At 42.2% G+C, this 21,084-nt stretch overlaps 1 protein-coding gene across 4 annotated transcripts in view; it reads left to right on the top strand.

Annotated features, from left to right (window-relative positions):
• Positions 1 to 1,830: 1,830 nt before the first annotated feature.
• The window catches only part of DET1 (DET1 partner of COP1 E3 ubiquitin ligase), a 60,371-nt gene continuing 41,117 nt past the window's right edge, over positions 1,831 to 21,084 (top strand). For 2 of the 4 annotated variants that reach the window (XR_005018703.1, XR_005018702.1), the window contains exons 1-4: positions 1,831 to 1,957; positions 8,381 to 9,473; positions 12,251 to 12,438; positions 19,107 to 19,298. Coding sequence is in view for 2 of the 4 variants with exons in the window: in XM_036842645.1 (XP_036698540.1) it covers positions 8,391 to 9,473; positions 12,251 to 12,438; positions 19,107 to 19,298 (1,463 nt within the window). In the remaining 2 variants the exon portion in view is untranslated. The remainder of the gene's footprint in view (positions 1,958 to 8,380; positions 9,474 to 12,250; positions 12,439 to 19,106; positions 19,299 to 21,084) is intronic. The other 2 variants (XM_036842646.1, XM_036842645.1) reach the window with 2 other exon arrangements.

Raw genomic sequence — 21,084 nt, forward strand, 5'->3', positions numbered from 1 at the left:
CCCCATTCACCTGTCATCCCCATGCAGTGGCATGCCAGGGACAGGGCAGTACAGGTCTACATTCCAGGAGAGGGAGTTCCTTCCATTCCTCTCTCTTCTTGTAGGTCAAGCATGAGAGTAAGCTAATCGGTAAGTGTTACTTGAGTGCCAGGCAGGCTGCAGGGTAGCTTCACCTTTGCTGTTGTTGATGTTATGAAAAATTTCAAACCCATACAAAAGTTGAGGAAAGTATGATGAATTCAATGTCCCAGAATGCTTTTGTTCTAAACCATTCCACTCGACAGGAAAGGTTTTCCTTGAAGAAATCAGAGGAGCTCGAGAAAGTCCTGCCTCCCCCATGGTGGGCAGGAGTGGCCAGGGAGGGCTGTGGGGGGGCGGTGAGAGGGTGCTGGGCTGACCCCTTACTAGGGGCATCATCTGACAAGCTGAATGGGGAAGGGGAAGGCCGGCAGCCCACTCAGAGCTGGCTCCATGGGCCACCCCAGCCCCAAAGCTGGGGACAACCTGAAATTTAGAGTTTCTTCTTCTTCTTTTTCTCCTTCTTCTTCGTCATCTCCTTCTCCTCCTCCTCTTCCTTCTTCTCCTTCTCCTTCTTCTCCTCCTCCTCCTTCTCCTTCCCTTTCTTCTTCTCCCTCTTCTTCTCCTTCTCCTTCTTCTTCTTCTTCTACTTCTTTTTTCTCTACTTGAGATATACTCTGCATACCATATCTTCGTTTCCTAGAAGAAGAAATAGAGACTCTGGAGTCAGTACATTCAGCTTGGAAATGTCAAGACTGGACCAAGAACCCACGGTGTTTCCTTTTAACCACCCTCATCTCCAAGTCATGGATCCTCCTTGAGCCTCAGTATCCTCATCTGTAAAAGCCAATAAACAGTCTATGATATTTTGTTATAACAACGTCAACCAAGACAGTTAAGTTAATAAAATTTCACTTAAAAAAAAAAAGCCAATAAACATTCCTTCCTCATAGAGATGCTGTGAGCCCTACGGGCAGAGCCATTCATTCACAGACTGAACCTTCCTTGAGCACCAGCAAGATGCCAAATCCTGGTCTAGGTGAGGGTAGAAAAGAAAAGAGGAAGAAACCCATGCTCTCACGGAATTTACATTCTAGTGGGGGCAAGGGAAACAGAAAAAAGAAAGAAAACAAAACAAAACAAATGGGGGTAATATCAGATAGTGATGATTGCTAGGAAGAAATAGCACGATGGTGGTGAAATGAGAGCGGTCAGACAAGGGTTCTGAGGAAGTGGCATTTACTCTGAGACCTGAATTATCTGAAGGAGGCTGACGCAGGGAAATTTGGGGGCAGGATGTCCAGAAATAGGACAAAGCAGAGGCTTTTGGGGGAGGAACCAGGTTGTAAGAGACAATGAGATAATGTAAGTAAAAGTCAAGTAAAGGTTATAGGATTAATTTAATGCAAAAAGCTTTTACTGTAGTCCACTGTGTGCTAGTAAATGTATTAGGCATAGCGTTCAGAGATCAGTACAGCCTCGGTCTTTAAAGAGCTCACTGTCTAGGAGGAGATAACAGAAAACGGATAGTTTCTCAGCTGATGAAATGGTGCATTTAATCAAGAGGTGAAAAATTAATTTTTATTCATGTTTTTGCAAGTGTGTCCAGCGGGTGCAGAGACACTGCCATAGGAGATCACTCAGGTGCCGAGGTTACGGCGCCTGGTTCCATTTTTCCTTAGCAGCCCCTGGGCCTCTAGGGCTTCGATCCCCCTCCGGGCAGCAGGGTGCGCTGTACCGTCTCTCCGGGCCGGCCGGCGGGTGCCGCGCTCTCTCCACTTTCCTTCTCGCTGCACCGTACTTCCGGTGGCTAGCGGAAGCGGGAGCCGGCAGCTGCGGCACCAGGTCCCACAGCATGGCGGGGGCGGGGCTGGGGGAGGCGCGCGCCGAGGAGGCCGGGGAGTCCCTCGCCCCGGCCCTTTGATCCCGGACCGGACAGGTGAGGACTTCCCTTCCTTGTTCCAGCCTCCAAACCCGTCAGGCCCTCGCCGAGGCCTCTTCGAGTTACCGCCATGGGGCTGCCCCTTTCCCGCATGACGCCGAGGCCCTGCGGCCCCCGCCTTCCCTCAGAATTCTCTTCCCATTGAGGCCCCGCCCCGGGCTTTTCTTTCCGGGGGCGCCCCCTTGGGCGTGTGTGCCCGCCCCTAGGTATCCCCTTCCCGTTTAGGAAACCGTCAGAAGGAATTGAGGGTTACGTGCACCTGCCTGCCCGGGGAAACAGACCTAGCAGGGAGGAAGGTCTTGCTTAGTACCGCACGAGTTAGTGGCCCAGTTCAGTCAGGCTTTCTTCTTTCGTTCCATAGATAACATACGAATGCATGCAATGGGGCAGCCCTAGTGCTAGGCTCTCTGAAAACTAAGGTGACTGAAGTAGCCATGGTTACGTCCTGCCTGGAGAGGATAGTTTACGGGGGAGTCGAACATGAAACACCTAACCATGCCGCTGAAAGTATAGATTCAAATTGTGGCAATGATTATGGAAAAGATGAACAGAAAAAGTAATGGTAAAGCAACAAAGATCTCTTTCGGCAAGGGTGGTCAGAGCAGACTTCCTGAAGGAGAGGACACTCGAGCTGCGGCTTGAGAAGTATACCAAGGGGCAGAGGAAATACATGCTAGGCAGAGCGAACAGCCCCTGTGGATATTTGAATTGCTAAAGAACGTTCAGGAAAGGAGGCTTTCTATGGGTCAAATGCTGTGATGGGCATACAGGATATAATGTTTGTGTACCGGTCAGGAGTTCACCATCTAGTGCCACAGACATAAGTAAAATGCAGAGATGAAGTTGCAAGCGTGGTAAGTGCTAAGAAGGAGACGTATGGCTGGTGTATTGGTATTTTATCTGGTGGGAAAGGTTAAGGAAGGCTTCTCTCAGGAAGTGATGATTAGGCTGATAACCTGAAATAGGAGTTAACTCGGCAGAGTGAGGAGAGGAGCTTTTTTTAGATTGAGATGAAGAGCACGTGCCAAGGTTCAGAGGCAGGAGGTAGGCCACTTGTTGAAGAAATGATTAGAGTAAAATGGGAAAAGATGAGGCTGGAGAGGCAGCACTGAGCCTTTGAGGCATCTGGTTGGCACGGTAAGGATTTTGATCCCGTATCATTAAGAACAATGGAAAGATATTTGTTTTAATCTGTAGGGGAAAGGATGTGATCAAAAAAGCACTTTGAAAAGATTGCTCTGGTAAGTGGATTGGAAGTGGATAGGAGTGGATTTAGGGAGACCACTTAGGAAGCGGTTGCAATAACATAGACATGAAGTTATAAAATTTTGGGTAAGGGTGCTGGCAGGTCATGATAGAAAGAAGGTGGAGCATTAGAGGACTGTTTAGGGGGTAAAATCTCCAGAGTTTGGTGACTGATCAGGTATGGGGGCTGAGGGAAAGAGGTATCAAGGGAGACTCTCAGGTTTCTGGTTCCTTTTAGCAGGTGAATGGCCATGCCATTTACTGGACTAGGGAAACGGGTCGAGGGCTTCTGGGAAAAATATAAGTTACTCTAACGTTTTTCATAACTCCCACTCTGACTAGAAGGGAGTTTCATGATGTACTTTTTCTATATGGTTTGAGTTTATGAGCATGTATTTTATAATTGGAATAACAAGTTGAAAGAGACTAAGAATTCCATCATCTCTCTAAAAACCGTAATTGTGTGATGTAAAATATGGAGAGAGAGAGAGAGAGCACACTGAGAGAAGGGTTAGGAAATTAAGTGTGGATTTTCTGTCCAATTTGGAGCTGAAGCCAGCAGGCCTTCACCTCCACCCACCCCACCCCTCTGCTCCCTCCACCACAGTACTGGTGGCTTTTCCCTTAAAAAGACAAATTGGAGAATTTAAGATGGGACTGTTCAAAATATATACAAATTTTTTTTAGAATTAAGCATCTGCTTTGCTTAAAATGATCAATGGCTCTAAGTCAAACAGCTAGTTTACTCTATCTGACTCAGTTATATGTGGTTAGTCTGCTAGATGGTGTGTGATGCCTACTCCTTCTTCCATTCATGGGCCTTACCTGCCTCTCTCATCCCCTTCTGGTCTCCCTCTCTGATTCCAGCCCGCATCTTAGGTTTGCAGGGTGCTAGTGGCAGAGGTGTCCTGGGCAGGGATTGAGGGAGGCAGTTTTGTACAGTACTTGGTATTTTAAAATGCTTAAACCTTACTGGTATGTTTTTTGGACTGTATCAAAATGGGCACATCAACTATGTCACTGTTAAAAGGAGTAGCCGTGTGAAACTCAGCATTGTGTTTATTGTTCAGAAGTGGAGGATATTGCTCACTGTATCATGCCAAGGTCCTTTGAGAAAACTCATGAGAGAGATTTCTTTTAAAATCCAGTGATGGGTATTGCTGTGCTTCTTCCAAGCAGCTATTAAATTTTTATCTTCTTGGCAGTGCAAGTTCTGTAACTGACTGTATTTTCCTCTGCCTTGTCTACTGAGAAAGTCAGAGCCAAATTAGAAGCTTGGCAGTTCTGCAGGTCCTGACGGTATGCGTTTTTGTGTACTTCAGGCTTCATTTTATTGACCTACCTTTGTTTTCCCTTCACAATGATTATTTTCTAATTAAAAAAATTCTGAGTAAGCACAAATATTACTTAAAAAACATATGTAATTTTAAAAGAATAACAGTACAATGAATGCTGATTGAAGGAAAAAAATATGTACTTAAAAGTGCCAATGTGTCCCTCCTACTAGAGAATGGACTTGAGGATATGGGGAGGGGGAGGGGTGAGATGTGACAGGGTGAGAGAGTGTCATGGACATATATACACTACCAAATGTAAAATAGATAGCTAGTGGGAAGCAGCCGCATAGCACAGGGAGATCAACTCGGTGCTTTGTGACCACCTAGAGGGGTGGGATGGGGAGGGTGGGAGGGAGGGAGATGCAAGAGGGAAGAGATATGGGAACATATGTATATGTATAACTGATTCACTTTGTTATAAAGCAGAAACTAACACACCATTGTAAAGCAAATATACTTCAATAAAGATGTTTAAAAAAAAAAAAAAAGTGCCAATGTGTCCCTAACTCCCATCCCATTTCTTACTTCCTCAGAGGTAACCACTATTTTGAATTTTATGTTTATGATTCCTTTGCTTTTTGTAATTGTATACCATATATATTTGTGTTCTTATAGTAGAAGTTGTTTGAAGCTTATGTAAAGGAAATCACATTGTATGTATTCTGTAGCTTGCTTTCTTCATTCAACACTGTGAGATTCATCTGTGTTGTTACATATAACTGTAGTACATTAATTCATTACTTCATAAGGTTACACTGCTTGGGGAATTGCCTGGCAGTCCAGTGGTTAGGACTCAGCGCTTTCACTGCTGGGGCCCGGGTTTGATCCCTTGGTTCTGTCGCTGGTCCGGGGACTAAGATCCTGCAAACCACGTGGCGTGGCCAAAAAACAAACAAAAACATTAAAAAAAAAAAAGATTCCGCTGCATGAATATGCTTGGATGAATTTATCTAGTCTACTGTTGATGGACATTTGAAGTGTTGTCAGTTTTTGCTGTTGCTAACAGTCCTGCTACAGACATCCTTGTATATGTCTCCTGTTACGTATGTGCAGACATTTCTCTACATCAGGATTTCTCCACCTTAGCATTATTGACATTTTGGGCTGGTTGTGAGCGACTGTCCTGTTTACTGTAGGATGTTTGGCATCATCCCTGTCTTCTGTTTGATGGACACCCAAAGCACCCCTTCCTCCCTCCCAAGTTATGACAACCAAAAATATCTTCATATATTACAAAATTGCCCCAGTTGGGAACCAGTGCTCAAGATCAGGGGTTGACAGACTTTTTCTGCAAAAGACCAGGTAGTAAATATTTCAGGCTTGTGGGCTGTGTGGTCTTTGGTTTTAATAAATGAACTGGGCCTTTGTAGGGCAAAAGCAGCCATAGGCAAGATGTAAATGAGTGCGTATGACTGTGTTCCAATAAAACTTTATTTATAAAAATAGGCAGGCTAGATTGGTCTGAGGCTAGTTGTTTGCAGTCTTTTGCTCTAGATCAGTAGGAAATATATTTTATATCCTCACCCAGTGCATGTAACTCACGTATGTATTGAAAATATGTGATACAGTTTGGTATTTTCTGTTTTATTCCATTTTTTGAAATGTCAATTAGTATATCCACTAAATTGATTTCAGGCCTCCATTAGTGAGTTGTGACTAGCAGTTTGAGAAACTTGATTTGCTCAATCATAAGGTATGCACATTTTTAACTTGACTGGGTAGTATATATACTTACATAAGGCATTTCAGATGTCTTTTAGGAGACAGAATATAAACAAATTCCCCATTGTCTGTATGTTTTTATTTCTAAAATATAGATTGGATAGAGTCACTCCTCTGCTTAAAACCTGTAATAACTTGCATGACGTGGCATACAAAGAATTTTCCAATCTGGCTCCAATCTACTTTTCTAGGCTTCTCTTATCACTCTGTGTTCTAACCACTTGGTATTGTGTTTCCCAAATATGCCATGCTACACTCTTTTTAAGTATATTTTTTAAGCTACCTTCTTTCTGAAATGTTCCTCCTTTATTTTGCCTAGTGAGTTCTTTATCCTTTAAGACCTTTGTCAAATGTTGTTCTATTCATTCATTTAACATGTTTGTTAGCATTTACTGTGCCTCAGGCACTGTCCTAGGTGCTGGAGATTCAGCAAGGAATTAATCAAGGCCCCTGCTATCCTGTATGGGGGAAAAAGATACTAAAAAGGTAAACAAATGGTTTCAGAAGGTGATAAGGGCTGAAGAAAATAAAGTAAAACAGTAGATTGATGTGGATGGAAAAAGTCATGACTTTAGGTAAGGTAGTCAGGCAAAAACTCTGAAGAGTTGCTATTTGGGCTGAGATTTGAATGATGAAACAGACAGCTGTTTCAGCACTTTAAAAATGTTGCTTTGCTTCTGTTTGGTCTCCATAGTTTCTCGTGAGACATCCACAGATAAATGAATTGTTGTTCCCTTATAGGTAATGTGTCATCTACGTGGTTGCTTTCAAGATTTTTACTTTGTGCTTTAGTTTTTCACAATTTGACAATATGCCTGGGCATGGATTTCTTTCTTTTTTTTAAAAAATAAATTATTTATTATTTATTTTTGGCTGTGTTGGGTCTTCATTGCTGTGCATGGGCTTTCACTAGTTGAGGCGAGTGGGGGCTACTCATCATTGCAGTGCGTGAGCTTCTCATTGTGGTGGCTTCTCTTGTTGCGGAGTATGGGCTCTAGGTGCACCAGCTTCAGTAGTTGTAGCTCACGGGCTCTAGAGCGCAGGCTCAGTAGCTGTGGCACACGGGCTTAGTTGCTCCACGGCATGTGGGAGCTTCCTGGACCAGGGGTCGAACCCATGTCCCCCGCATTGGCAGGTGGGTTCTTAACCACTGCGCCACCAGGGAAGTCCCTGGGCATGGATTTCTTTGGGTTTATCATGTTTGGGGTTCTCTGAACTTCTAATCTCGGGTTTATATATGTGAGGGTTTATTTCTCAGGTCTTAATTCTGTTCATTGGGTATATTTTTGTATCTTATGCCGGTACCACACTTTTTTGATTACTGTGGCTTTGTAACAGTTTTTGAAATCAAGGAGTCTGAGTCTTCTAACTTTGTTCTTTTACAAAATTGTTTTGGCTCTTCATAGTCCCTTGAGATTACATGTAATTTTTAGGATGAATTTTTCTATTTTTGCCAGAAATGATTTTGGGATTTTGATAGGGATTTTGGGATTTTGCATTGAGTTTATAGATTGCTTTGGGTAGTATGGACATCTTAACAGCCCAAAAAATACATTTTTAAAATGAATATACATTGAATGTGGTGTTTACACTGAACAAATTTGATGTAGTTCTAAGGTTTGTTCTGTTGAACATTCCCAACAGCTAAGCATGCTTTGAAGGTATTCCTAGGGAATAGGTCCTTCCCTCAAACCTGTTTCTAGACTCAAAAATGTCCTGACCACTTTCTAACTATAACTTGGGAAGGAGAAATGCTGATCACTGTCATCTTGGGAGCTCCTAGGTCCAGGATATATGGAAGGAAATCTATTTGACTTGTATATACACAGTTGGCCCTTGAACAACATAGATTTGAATTGTGCAGGTCCACTTACACATGGATTTTTTTCATCAGTGAATACTGCAGTACTAGACATCCCCGGTTGGTTGAATCCGTGGATGTGGAGGAACCATGGATAGGAAGGAACCATGTATACTGAGCTGACTATAGGTTATACTTGGATTTTCAGCTGCAGGGGATTGTTGTGCCTAACCCTTGCGTTGTTCAAAGGTCAAGTGTGTTTATGTTTTGGTAAATTTTGTTTTATTTTCTTGACTTCTTTACTTTTCCATGCAGAGATGTGATAATGGATCATCATGTTTCCACCATCAAACCTCGAAGAATCCAAAACCAAAATGTCATTCACCGCCTGGAACGCCGGCGGATCAGTTCAGGCAAGGCAGGCACCCACTGGCACCAGGTCCGAGTGTTCCACCAGAATGTCTTCCCCAACTTCACGGTCGTCAATGTTGAAAAGCCGCCTTGTTTCTTGCGTAAATTCTCACCTGATGGACGCTACTTCATTGCTTTCTCTTCAGACCAGACATCTCTTGAAATCTATGAGTACCAGGGCTGCCAGGCAGCCGAGGACCTACTGCAGGGCTATGAGGGGGAGATCCTGTCCAATGGCAATGACCAGCGGTCAGTCAACATCCGTGGCCGGCTCTTCGAACGCTTTTTCGTCCTGCTGCACATTACCAATGTGGCGGCCAATGGCGAGCACCTGAACCGGGAGTGCAGCCTCTTCACTGATGACTGCCGCTGTGTCATCGTGGGCTCAGCTGCCTATCTCCCAGACGAGCCTCACCCTCCTTTTTATGAGGTATATCGGAACAGTGAGTCCGTGACCCCCAACCCCCGGTCCCCCCTGGAGGACTACTCCCTCCATATCATTGACCTTCATACTGGCCGCTTATGTGATACACGTACCTTCAAGTGTGACAAAGTGGTCCTGTCACACAACCAAGGGTTGTACTTGTATAAGAACATCCTGGCCATCTTGTCAGTGCAGCAGCAGACCATCCATGTCTTCCAGGTGACTCCTGAAGGCACTTTCATTGATGTGAGGACCATTGGCCGCTTCTGCTATGAGGATGACCTGCTCACTGTGTCAGCTGTTTTTCCTGAGGTGCAGCGGGACAGTCAGACAGGCATGGCCAATCCTTTCAGGGATCCCTTCATCAACTCCCTGAAACACCGGCTGCTCGTGTACCTTTGGCGCCGGGCAGAGCAGGATGGTAGTGCAATGGCGAAGAGGCGCTTCTTCCAGTATTTTGACCAACTACGGCAGCTGCGCATGTGGAAAATGCAGCTTCTGGATGAAAACCATCTGTTTATCAAGTATACTAGTGAGGATGTCGTAACCCTGCGGGTCACAGATCCATCACAGGTATAAGGTGCTCTGCTGCCCTTTACCCCTCCAGTCTCCTTGGCACAGTGGGAAGGTTTCTCTCTTTGCCTATAGCCAGCCTCTCAGAAATAACACATTTTATGTAATCTTGAATTTTTGCTATCTTAGGGCTCAAACTTAAAACAGCTCGATTTTTCTAATCATTTCTCAAAATGATTTTTCTCATTTGGACAAATGGAAGCTATGTCGTAAGCCATTGACATGTAGGTAGTCAACTCTGTGATTATTACCCTAATTCTTCTGCAGAGCATTTTCAGTACCCTTGAGATGGAAGCCCAGATGCTACAAGCTCAAGGTTTGACTCCCTATGGATACTGCCTTGATTTTGTATAAGATTTTGCTTATTGGTCTGCTTAGTTCTGGCAATGAGAATGAACCCACCATACAAAAAAAGAAAATCTTCTAAAAATCTAGTCCTTCTTTCCTACTTAAATGATGTCAGTATACTTCTTCACCAAATCTTCTTTAGAATGTAATAGGTAAGTTCATTTGACGGAATTAAGCTTTATGACTGTACTCTGACCTTGCCCGTGTGCTGGAACATAGGTTGTGGAGCCGTGAAAAGATCAAAAGGAAGCCAAAATTTTTGATCTACCAAGTGAATCATCAAGACTGCGGGTTCTGAGGGTTTTTCAGTTTGGGTGAAAGATGTTGGTAGGGGAGAGAGGCATTTCACAAATAGGAATAACGTGGTGTTAAGAGCATGGAAACCTCTAAGACTTTTGGGTTGAAATACCATGCTGAAATTCAGGGTAATTTGGGCATTTCCCTTTGAGAAGCTCCCTACTTTAGTGTTGACCAAGGGAGAGACCTACCTTTCTGTATGTTTGTCCCCCCATTCTCCTATTTCCAGAGTGTCTCCTTAGATACTAGTCTGGAAATTTAGAACAGAACAAACCAGTAAACCACGAAGTCAGCTGAGTCTGGTTTCTCTCGTTGACCTGCAGCTGATTCTGCCCGTAACAGAGACTGTATAAGGAATTGTCTCCTAAGACCTTACCAGCCATCCATGGTAAAATGTTTTCTGATATTTTTCTTCTGAATCATACCTTGTGTATTCTAAAAAATAAGGGGGGTGGTGAGTAAAATGGTTAGAGATCATTTTTTTTCTGAATTCTTTCTCTTCTCTATTAATGATGAAGTCACCCATTGAGCCATCATGGGTGAGCGCATCTAGTTCATGTTATGAGTCGTGGGAGGTTGTCCGTGAAGCCCTTGACTTCTGTACCCTCCTGTCCTGTATTTCCCAGTCTGGCCTGGTGGGAAGGCTAGTAAATGTTTGTGTAATTCTATATTCACTAATTATGATGGATCCTGGTGAAGCCCTAATATGATCAAAGCATCCAGGTTTATAGAAAGGACATGAATCAATCTTGTATTTAGGTTTGAGCTATAATTACCTTTTTATTTTGGAGGGAATATGTTGTGTGACTGCTGCATTTGAGATTATCCTTTTTTCCTTTGCTAAAACATGACCTACTTATATCCGGTAGCTACAGTAGGTTGTAGCCAGAAACATTACAAGGGCTCTATGCTTTGCTTACAGAATTTGTAACTTTAAACCCAATCTCTCTGCCCTAGTTGTCCTCCCCCCTCCTTTCCCAGTTTAATTTGATAGGTTCCAATAAGGTTAATGAGTAAAAAGTGCACCTAAACACAAAGCCTTGCTAATATTATGGGTATTATTCTCAGGTTACTCTCCAGCCTCTTTAATTTACAGCCAAATTTAATTTCCAGGTGACCGCAAAAGTCATGTAATATAAGCTTTGGGAAGGACTAATTACTATTAAAACAGGTGGGCCAGATGTCTCCAGAAATTGGTAATGGAGATTTAAATTCAATCATAAGAGGCGGAATACTAATCCTAGTGTTCTGAAAACTTCTGGAGTCCTGTTGGAAGCTTGCAGATTGACTCACACTGCCACATTCACTGTGATAAAAACTAGAGGTACCCGGCGCTTCCTTGTTAGGCTGAGCAGAACACTGGAGGTTTAAAGAAGAGGGCCAGTCATCCAGGGGCTCATTCAGAGAAAGCAGTAACTCTGCCACCTATGGCATTTGAATGGTTTTCAGGTTCCCCCTCTGAAATTAATTGTTACAAATCTCAAATGTATGTTACAAATGCTCTTGGCTGAAAGAACATTTATGAAGAAAGAAATGGAAAATGCTTCTCTGATTTTTCATTTGTTCAGCAGCAGTCCCCTGCTTGGTTACAACTTGCCTAGGTGGACACAGTGTACTTAAGATGTCTTTCTGCATGTTAGAAATATTAAGAGAGAAAAAGAAATGCCCCTAAATTGAACTTTCAACTGTACGTATACAAGAGAAAATAATTTGCCAACAGGCAGCTCCTGGCTACAAATCACTTTCTCAGCAGGAAGGAAAATTAAATCTAGCATTTAAAAAAAGTGGGTTGGGGAGTAAGTAGGGAATAAACACTTGGAAGGCAAAATATTAAATTTGCACACAGCTTGAAATGAAAGATTGAAAGCCTTTTTATACATATATGCTGAACAACAGTAATTCCAGCAGCACAGGTACAGTGGGAAATCAGGCAACACTGAGGCCCTTGATTGATCAAGTCCACTGAGGCTTCCTCCTTTTCCAGGACCTCTTGGCACCATGTTTCCGCCATAGTGCCGGAGTGGAGGTGTTTGCCTGTTTTACTTGGGCAGCTTGATTTTTCAACCAAAATGATATTTGCTAGGCAAGGTATTATACTCAGCTATTCCTTAGGTCTGTCTGTTCTTCCGCAGGCATCTTTCTTTGTGGTGTACAATATGGTGACAACAGAGGTGATCGCTGTGTTTGAGAATACATCAGATGAGCTTTTGGAGCTGTTTGAGAACTTCTGTGATCTCTTCCGTAACGCTACCCTGCATAGTGAAGTCCAGTTTCCCTGCTCAGCCTCCAGCAACAATTTTGCAAGGCAGATCCAGCGCCGGTAAGCTGTTCCACTAGGCTTAACAAGCTTAATTTTTCTTCAGAAAATTTGTTGGTGTGAAGCCAACAGTCATTTACTTCAGGAAACCTCATATTCTTTCTGCCCACCCAACCTTGGGTCAGTCTGCCTGTCGTAACTCATTGTGTCATCCTAAACTTCTCTTTTCTCTTTCTTAGCACCTGAGGAATTACTTGTGTGTTGTCCATGATTCCTCCTAGACTGTATGTTAGCTGCAGAAAGATAGAAACTCTGTCTTTGTTTAGTTCATTGCTATATCTTCAGTGGTGCACTGTCAAGCACTTAAATATTTTTTGAATGAATGACTAAGGACATAATTTTTATAACTTTTGGTTAAACATGTGTTGAACACGTGCATTTATCTCTGTTCCATCCCAAAACCCCGCTAAAATGACAGTAAAGGAAGAAGAGGGACTTCCCCGGTGGTCCAGTGGTAAAGAATCCGCCTTGCAGTGCAGGGGATGCAGGGTCGATCCCTGGTCGGAGAACTAAGATCCCACATGCCACAGGGCAGCTAAGCCCATGTGCCACAACTACTGAGCTCACGCGCCTCAACTAGAGCCCGCGTGCCACAAAACTACAGAGCCCACGTGCTCTGGAACCCATGCGTCACAAGTACAGAGCCTATGTGCCCTGGAGCCTGCGCTGCACAACTAGAGAAGAGAAAACCCGCATGCCACAACTAGAGAGAAGCCTGCGCACTGTAACTAAAGATCCCGCATGCCTCAACAAAGATCCCACATGCTGCAGCTAAGACCCGACGCAGCCAAAAATAAATTAAATAAATAAATAAATAATAAATAAATCTTAAAAAAAAAAGAAGAAGAGGTATAAAGCTACAAGAACAAAATGGATTCTATTATAGGTTAGAATAAATGTTTAAGAAAAAAATGGACATCAGGGATCATGAGTCACTTAAACAAAGCCTTTATCTTAAAAGATAGAGACCAAATAAAACAAACAGTATAAAAAATAAAGAAACAACATGGTATTCACTAAAATAATTTAAACTATAAAAACAGGAACATTCCTAGAACAGTAATGCTAAGTGAGATGCTTTAGAAATTTGAACTTTGTTAGATATAGTTTAGGAACTCTCCAAGAAAGTAGAATAAAAAGATAAGAGTAGGAAAATTGGAGAGAAGTGATTAAAAAAAATTTAGAGGATTTTCCCAGGAAGTCCAATATCTGGCTAATTTCAGAAGGAGCAGTAGAAAAATGAAGGGGAAGAAATAATGTAAACAGTTTTCTTTTTCCTTTTTTTAAAAAAATCTATATATTTTAATTTTTGGCTGTGTTGGGTCTTCTCTGCTGTGCGTGGGCTTTCTCTAGTTGCGGCGAGCGGGGGCTACTCTTCATTGTGGTGCGAGGGCTTCTCATTGCGGTGGCTTCTCGTTGCAGAGCACAGGCTCCAGTCGGGCGGGCTCAGTAATTGTGGCTTGCAGGCTCTAGAGCGCAGGCTCAGTAGCTGTGGCGCACGGGCTTAGTTGGTTCGCGGCATGTGGGATCTTCCCGGACCAGGGATTGAACCCATGTCCCCTGCATTGGCAGGCAGATTCTTAACCACTGCGCCACCAGGGAAGACCCTAAACAGTTTTCTAGTACTGAAAAATATACATTTCCATGGGCGTTCCCTGGTGGCCTAGTGGTTAGGATTCTGGGCTTTCACTGCCGTGGCCCAGGTTCAATCCCTAGTTGGAGAACTGAGATCCCGCAAGACGTGCAAATACACACACACACACACACACTGTCTCTCTCTCCCTCTCTCTCTCTCTCTCTCTCTCTCTCTCTCTCTCTCTCTCTCTCTCTCTCTCTCTCCCCCGAGATTGGCAAGGACCATCCAGTGGTGTGCTGGAGCTGGCTCATTCTGGCTTGTGAAAGCCAACTGTTAAACTTTCAGGAGTTTCTGCAAGCTGTTAAACACAGCCATTATTAAAAATTAATTATTTTCTAATTATTAATTCATAATTATTTTACTGTCGTACTCTTGAGGTTATTTGTATCTATTTTATCTGGTAAAAATATTATATAGTGATGTGCTACTGCTCATCTCTTGACAACTCTGCATTCAGTGATGTCACTTTGGTACCTTGAAATTGACCACAGCAGGAGGATTTACACCACAGAAATCGGCAGCCGCTGCAAATCATGGCTTTTTTCCCTTCAGAGAAATAATTATTAAACTTATTAGCACATCACGGCTCCATCAAGTACCCAGTACAGTCAATAAATAAAAAATCCATACTGAGGCATATCATCATGAAATTTTAGAACACTGGGGATAAAGAGAAAATTGTAAAAACTTTCAGAAAGAACACATACATTTTATATATAAAAAATTAAGTCATTAATGGTATCAGTCTTAATACTGAAAGCTTGAAGCCAATACAATTATATATCCTCAGAATTCTGTGAAAAAAATGATTTCCAAACTACAATTCTACATCCAAATAATAGGGTGTAACAAAGATATTTTCAGACACGTAAGGTCTCAAAAAATTACCTTGCATGTTCCTTTTCTGGAAGCCTCTGGAATATGTATTTTTCCCAGTAAACCACGAAAGAATGGTACAGGGAATAGAGTCTAACAGTGGAGAGAAGCACAGAGAATTCTGAGGATGATGGTAAAGGGAAGTTCCAGGATGACAGGCCACCAGTTGGACTAGGTGGAAGCAGGAGCAGGGAGCTTTCCAAGAGGGATGTATCCAATAAAACGTTAAAATTATTAGAATATCTGTTGGGTTTGAGGGTATTAGGAAGAGACTGTCAGTTCTGTTCTAGTGGGGTTGTTAGCATAGCCTCACCGAGAAGGTGATATTTGAGTAAAGCTTTTGAAGGAGGTCAGGGAGCAAGCCATGTGGATATCAGGGGGAAGAATATATCAAGCAAAGGGAATATTAAATCTAAAGGTCCAGAGGTGGATCTCATGCATTTGAGGAACACCAGGGAGGTCAGGGTGACCGGGCTGGAGTAAGCAAGAGGCAGAGTAGTTAGAGATGTTGTCTGAGACAGGACCAGACACATAAGGCCATTCTAAGGCTTTGACTTTAACTGTAGATGAGATTTTGTAGTGTTTGAGCAGAGGAGTGATGTGGTCTCACATGTGTTTTAACAGGATCACTCTGGGTGCTGTTTTAAGAATAGACCATAGGGGGATAGGGTAGAAGTTAGTAGACCATTGCAATGATCCAATAAATAAAATTGCTACCTTTTGTTTCCTGATGCTAGGATTTAAGTTCTTTTGTGTTCATTTATAGTATCCTAAGCACCTAGAAGAGTGCCTTGCCCATTCTAGGCTATCAGTAATAATTTGTTGGTTGAATAATGGTGGCTTGGATCAGGGTGATAACCTTGGGGGTGGTAAGTAATTGTATTGTCAGTGTATTTTGAAGATAGAGCCCAAAAGATTAGCAGAGGGTGGGATATGGGCTGTGAAAGAGCAAAGTCAAAGATGATTCTAACATTTTTGGCTCAGTCAACTTGCTAAGAGAGTGTTACCGTTAAACTCTGATGGTGAAGCTTTTGGGTGGAGCAGGTTTAGAGGGGAAGATCAGAAGTTCTGTAAGTGGAGAGGTCTAGTAGTTTCTCCAAGGAAGGAGTGTCACATCCTCCTGACAGGTCAAGTACAGTAAGGACTGATAATCAGTGATTAGAGTCATCAACATGGAGATCACTGGAGACCTTGATGAAAGTCGTTTCAGTGAGATGGTGGGCATGAAAGCCTCTTTGGGGTGGGTTTAAGAAAGAATGGGAGGAGAAGAGACCGTAGGAAAAAGTGTTTTGAGGTGTTTTACTGTAAAGGAGAGCTGAAAAATGGTGCGTTAGCTGGAGGGGCAAGTGGTGTTAACTTTCTTTTATTGATATTATTTTTTAAATGGGAGGGGGAAATGGCATGTTTGTTTGCAAATGGGACTGATCTGTACATAGGAGGAAACTGATGGGTTAGGAAAAGTTGGGGTGGGGGCAGAATTGGTTAAGTATATGAGGTCAGAGGATAGAACCTAGTGCCCAGGTGGATAGATTAGCCTTCTAGGGCAGCACATACGGTTAAATAGGTACAGATGTGCTGATGGGAGCTTTAAAAAGTTTTCTTCTCGTTTCTTCTATTTGTCAGTTACAAAGAAGGCAGTGCCATTACGTGAGGATGAACATGGAGGAGGGGGATGAAATAGTCGTCTAAGAGAGTAGGAGACTCGCTGGACTGTGGGAATGCAGCATGAGTGTCCTGCAGCATTAAGGGCCCACGTGAGTTCATGGATATAAATTTTGTGATTTTAATGATTGTGAAATTTAAGCTGGCTAAGGAAGTAAAAGAGGTCATGATGAAGGCATAGGATGGCAAAAAGTTGGTAGAATCATTGGAATTTAGGTCCCATTGGGGCTGAAGGCTGTTGAAGCTGGGATGAGTAGAGAGAGTTAGCTGGAAAAGTAGGAGAGAAGATAGTTGGAGTCTGTGGTGCTGCACCCTATTACAGGGGGGTGCAGTCATTGGTTATAGTGAGATTGAGGATATGACCATTGGAACGAGTGGCTGAGGCAGAAAGGAAGTCCAGGAACTAGGAAGCCGTGGTGTTGGAAGGATCATCTCTGAGAATTTTGAAATCGTGAATTAAGAGAGGCGTAGTTGGACAGAGTGACAGTGAGCTAGGAGTTAATCAGGTGAAGACATCAGAGGGATGACTGCTTCATCTTTTAGTCGTTGGGGAGCCTGGAGAGTAGAGGTGATGGGCGCTGCCGGGGAATAGGAGCTGCTTCAGCCCGTGGATTGTCACGGAGGCTTTGATTTATGGTCATCATGAAGCTGTGGGCCAGCCCCATCATTCAAAGCCACCTTTTGAAGCCAGTGAGTCAGGCAGGGTTGGAGTACTAGATCTTCACTGACAAAGGGCTGAAAACCAAAGAGCCCAGGATCTTTGATATCAGCTCAAATGAAAGGGAAAGAAATAAGTTCTTTGTGGCCCAGGGTTTAATTTTATGATTTACACTGAGGCTGTGAAAATTACTGTCAAGAGAAATAATGGAAGAACAGTGTTGACACTAGGCTTTCTTCTGGGGGAACTGAGAAGTGTTAATGTCCATCCAGCACTGCAGATTAGCAGTGAAAACAAAAATCAAAACCCATCTAATCAATCTTTCTGGTCTCATCAAAGTTACGAACATTCAAGTTTGTTTGTTTGTTTATTTATTTATCTATTGCTGCGTTGGGTCTTCGTTGCTGCTCGTGGGCTTTCTCTAGTTGCGGCGAACAGGGGCTAATCTTCGTTGCAGTGCATGGGCTTCTCATTGCAGTGGCTTCTCTTGTTGCGGAGCACGGGCTCTAGGCACGCGGGCTTCAGTAGTTGTGGCATGTGGGTTCAGTAGTTGTGGCTCGTGGGCTCTAGAGTGCAGGCTCAGTAGTTGTGGCACGTGGGCTTAGTTGCTCTGCGGCATGCGGGATCTTCCCGGACCAGGGCTCAAACCCGTGTCCCCTGAATTGGCAGGTGGATTCTTAACCACTGCGCCACCAGGGAAGTCCTGAACATTCAAGTTTTTTATTCCATTAGTTTTCAGGGATGAGATGTTATATCGTATTTTCTCCCCTGGACTAAAAAAATTATTTTTCCCTTGTTTGTTAAACTATATGATATGCTTCAATATAGAAAATTTAAAAAAAATCAAGCTGATAAACAGTTGACATATTTTCTAAGGAACTATAGGAAAGTGAAAAAGAAGGTTAAAAAATAATCTAAAATGTCATTACGCAAACACAAGTATTACCATTTTGATGTATTTCCACCAGTTGTTTTTTTTTTTTTTTTTTCACCAGTTGTTTTTTTAAGGCATAAATTTGTGTGTGTGTGTTTTTGATCATACTATATATACAGATTGTAGCCTACTTCTTCAACTTACCATTATGATAAACATTTCCTCTTTTACAATATAATCTTTGAAAATTATGGTTTTCTATTAGGTTTTAAATTTTTCTCTCAATTTTTCATTGTCATAAACAGTGCTATATTGAACATGCACAGGGATTTTTCTTCCTTAGGGCAAATTTCCAGAAGAATAGAAATACTTGGTCAAAGGGTATTAAATTTAGTATTCATTATAATTGTGAGAAATAACTGCTCTATTGTTATTATTAATGGTAAGTCAGATAGGTGATTCTGTATCCATGTTACTGTTCTTCTAGATACTGGTGTTTCAGCAGAAGTATAGGTAGCTAGCTCTCAAACTTTATTTAAACAAAGAATGAGTAATTTGTCAAAAGGTTTGATGTAAGTTGGCTTATAACTGATCCCAAGAAGAGTCAGAGGCTGTGTCTGTTCAGGACTCTCTGCTCTGTGTAACTCCTCTTTAATGCACTCTAAGGCTGCTATTTGGGGGAAATAAGTTTGAGTAGAAATAGTTGTCATAGATTAGTCAAACTGTTTTTAACTTTTGTAGAACATTTGCTAACTTTTCTAAAGTAAATTAATGTTCCCAATTTCTCATTCTGTTTTTTGCTTTTTGAGGATATTTGTAGCTAGGCAGATTTGTGATGTGTCAGAATTCAATCTCTAGATTTTGTTTTCAGAATGAGTTGTTCTTAGATATATGTTTGTCAATTTAAAACCCAGTGCAGTTTGTGTGCCGCTAACACAGCCTTCCTCACTGGTGCTTTATTTTAGGTTTAAAGACACTATTGTAAACGCCAAGTATGGCGGGCACACGGAGGCAGTACGCCGGCTGCTGGGTCAGCTCCCCATCAGCGCCCAGTCTTACAGTGGCAGCCCTTACCTTGATTTGTCTCTCTTCAGCTACGATGACAAGTGGGTGTCAGTCATGGAGCGGCCCAAGACTTGTGGAGATCACCCTATCAGGTACACCATCCCTGCTTCAGCTGCACACTGCCTGAGGAGGTGGCCTGCTTTCTCTTTCTCTTCTTCTTAAACATCATTTCACTGTGACTCTGTCCACTTGTACTCATGGGTTGAATTCAGAGGGTAGGCTATTTCTATAATGTGGTGGGTACTTTGATCATTCAGGCACTAATCTCATAAATTAATTAGTTCTGCTCTTTGCTTCTCATCAAAACATCCAATTCAGATAAGTGTTGTTCCCTTTTCAGGGTATCCAGGGAAGGAAACCATACTTCGCAATTTAATAATCTAATACCATTTCTTAATAGTGTTTATAATTGAGACTTAAATTTTATCCAGCTCAAATTATTTTATCCTCTCATGTTACCTAATAGAAACGATAGCAGAGACGGTTTGGGGAACAGGCAGGTTTTGGAGAAACGCATGCTTCCTCACTTGGAAGAATTTTGGAATGCAGATTACTGTATTATTGCTAGAACCTTGAAACTAACCTCCTGTAAGCAATGCCTTCCTCACGGATGTCCAATTCACAGACCCGCTTGTCTGTGCCGGGAGCTTGGGTGGTTCTGTGTGCTGTAATAGATACTAGGGAGAGGAACTGGCGCCACTGCCATTAGTGGAGTTATTTCAAGGGAGGTGTGTTCCTGGAGCCCTGAGCTGGATTGTGGAAGGTCTTTTTCACATAGAAATAGTGGTAGATAGTATTTCATAATCCAGCTTCATTGTGTATTAAATAGGCTTGTGTAACATACTCTGAACACTTAATCACCATTTGTAATACTTCCTTTGAGAAATTGCAATCAGGTTCCAAAAGCCAGTTAAAAATTTTTTTTTATTATGGAAATTTTTAAACATATTAAAGTAGAGGAGTATAATGAACCTCCCTGTACCCATCACCATGCTTCAACAGTTATCACCTCATGGTCAGTGTCGTTTCATCTCTTTCCACCACCACTCCTCCCCTCCCAACTACCCTGGACCATCACCTCCCAGGTGTCATAGCATTTCACTTGTAAATATTTCAGTATGAATTTCTAAAAGGTAAGGACTTAAAAACATACAACCTTAATACCATTATTCCATCTTATGAAAATTAACAAAAATATATTAAGATCACCGATATCTGGTGAGTTTTCACATTTCCCTATTGTCTTGTGCATAGTCTTTTTACAACTTGTTCCAATCAGTATCTAAACAAGGTGTGTATGTTGTATTTGGTTGCTATCCTCTTAAGTCTTTTTTATTCTATGAGCTCTGCTTCCCTCTTACTTTCTTTGCAGTGAAATTGTTGAAGAAACCAGATTGTTCATCTGGTAGTATTCACCACATTCTAGATTTTGCTCATTGCATCCCTGGCGTATTTACTGTCTTTCTCATTCCCCCATATTTCCTGTAAACTGGTAGTTAGATTTAGGAGCTCAAACAGCTCACTTTAAATTATAAGCCCTTTGTGTGCTGGGGACTATGTGGGTAAGGTGAATATGTTTTTCACACATAAAAGCAGATAATTGGCCTCATTTGATATTGTCACGAAGCACGAGATACATTTCTCTCCTTTTTTACTTCCCTGCCTTTCTGATTTGAAAAGATTAAACAAATCTGGAAATGCCATTGACCCTGACTTAAAAGATTTTTCTTGTAGTTCTTTATTTTTAATTTAAAATGAGAAATGTAAGGATATAAAAGTCATTTGAAGAGGTAATGCCATTACTCTAACACTTACTGTATATTCCATTCTAGTCTTTGCCAGTATGCATGTTTACGTTTACACAGTTGTAGTCATGGT

The sequence above is a fragment of the Balaenoptera musculus genome, chromosome 2, assembly GCF_009873245.2.
Source record: "Balaenoptera musculus isolate JJ_BM4_2016_0621 chromosome 2, mBalMus1.pri.v3, whole genome shotgun sequence".
NCBI classification, from domain to species: domain Eukaryota; kingdom Metazoa; phylum Chordata; class Mammalia; order Artiodactyla; family Balaenopteridae; genus Balaenoptera; species Balaenoptera musculus.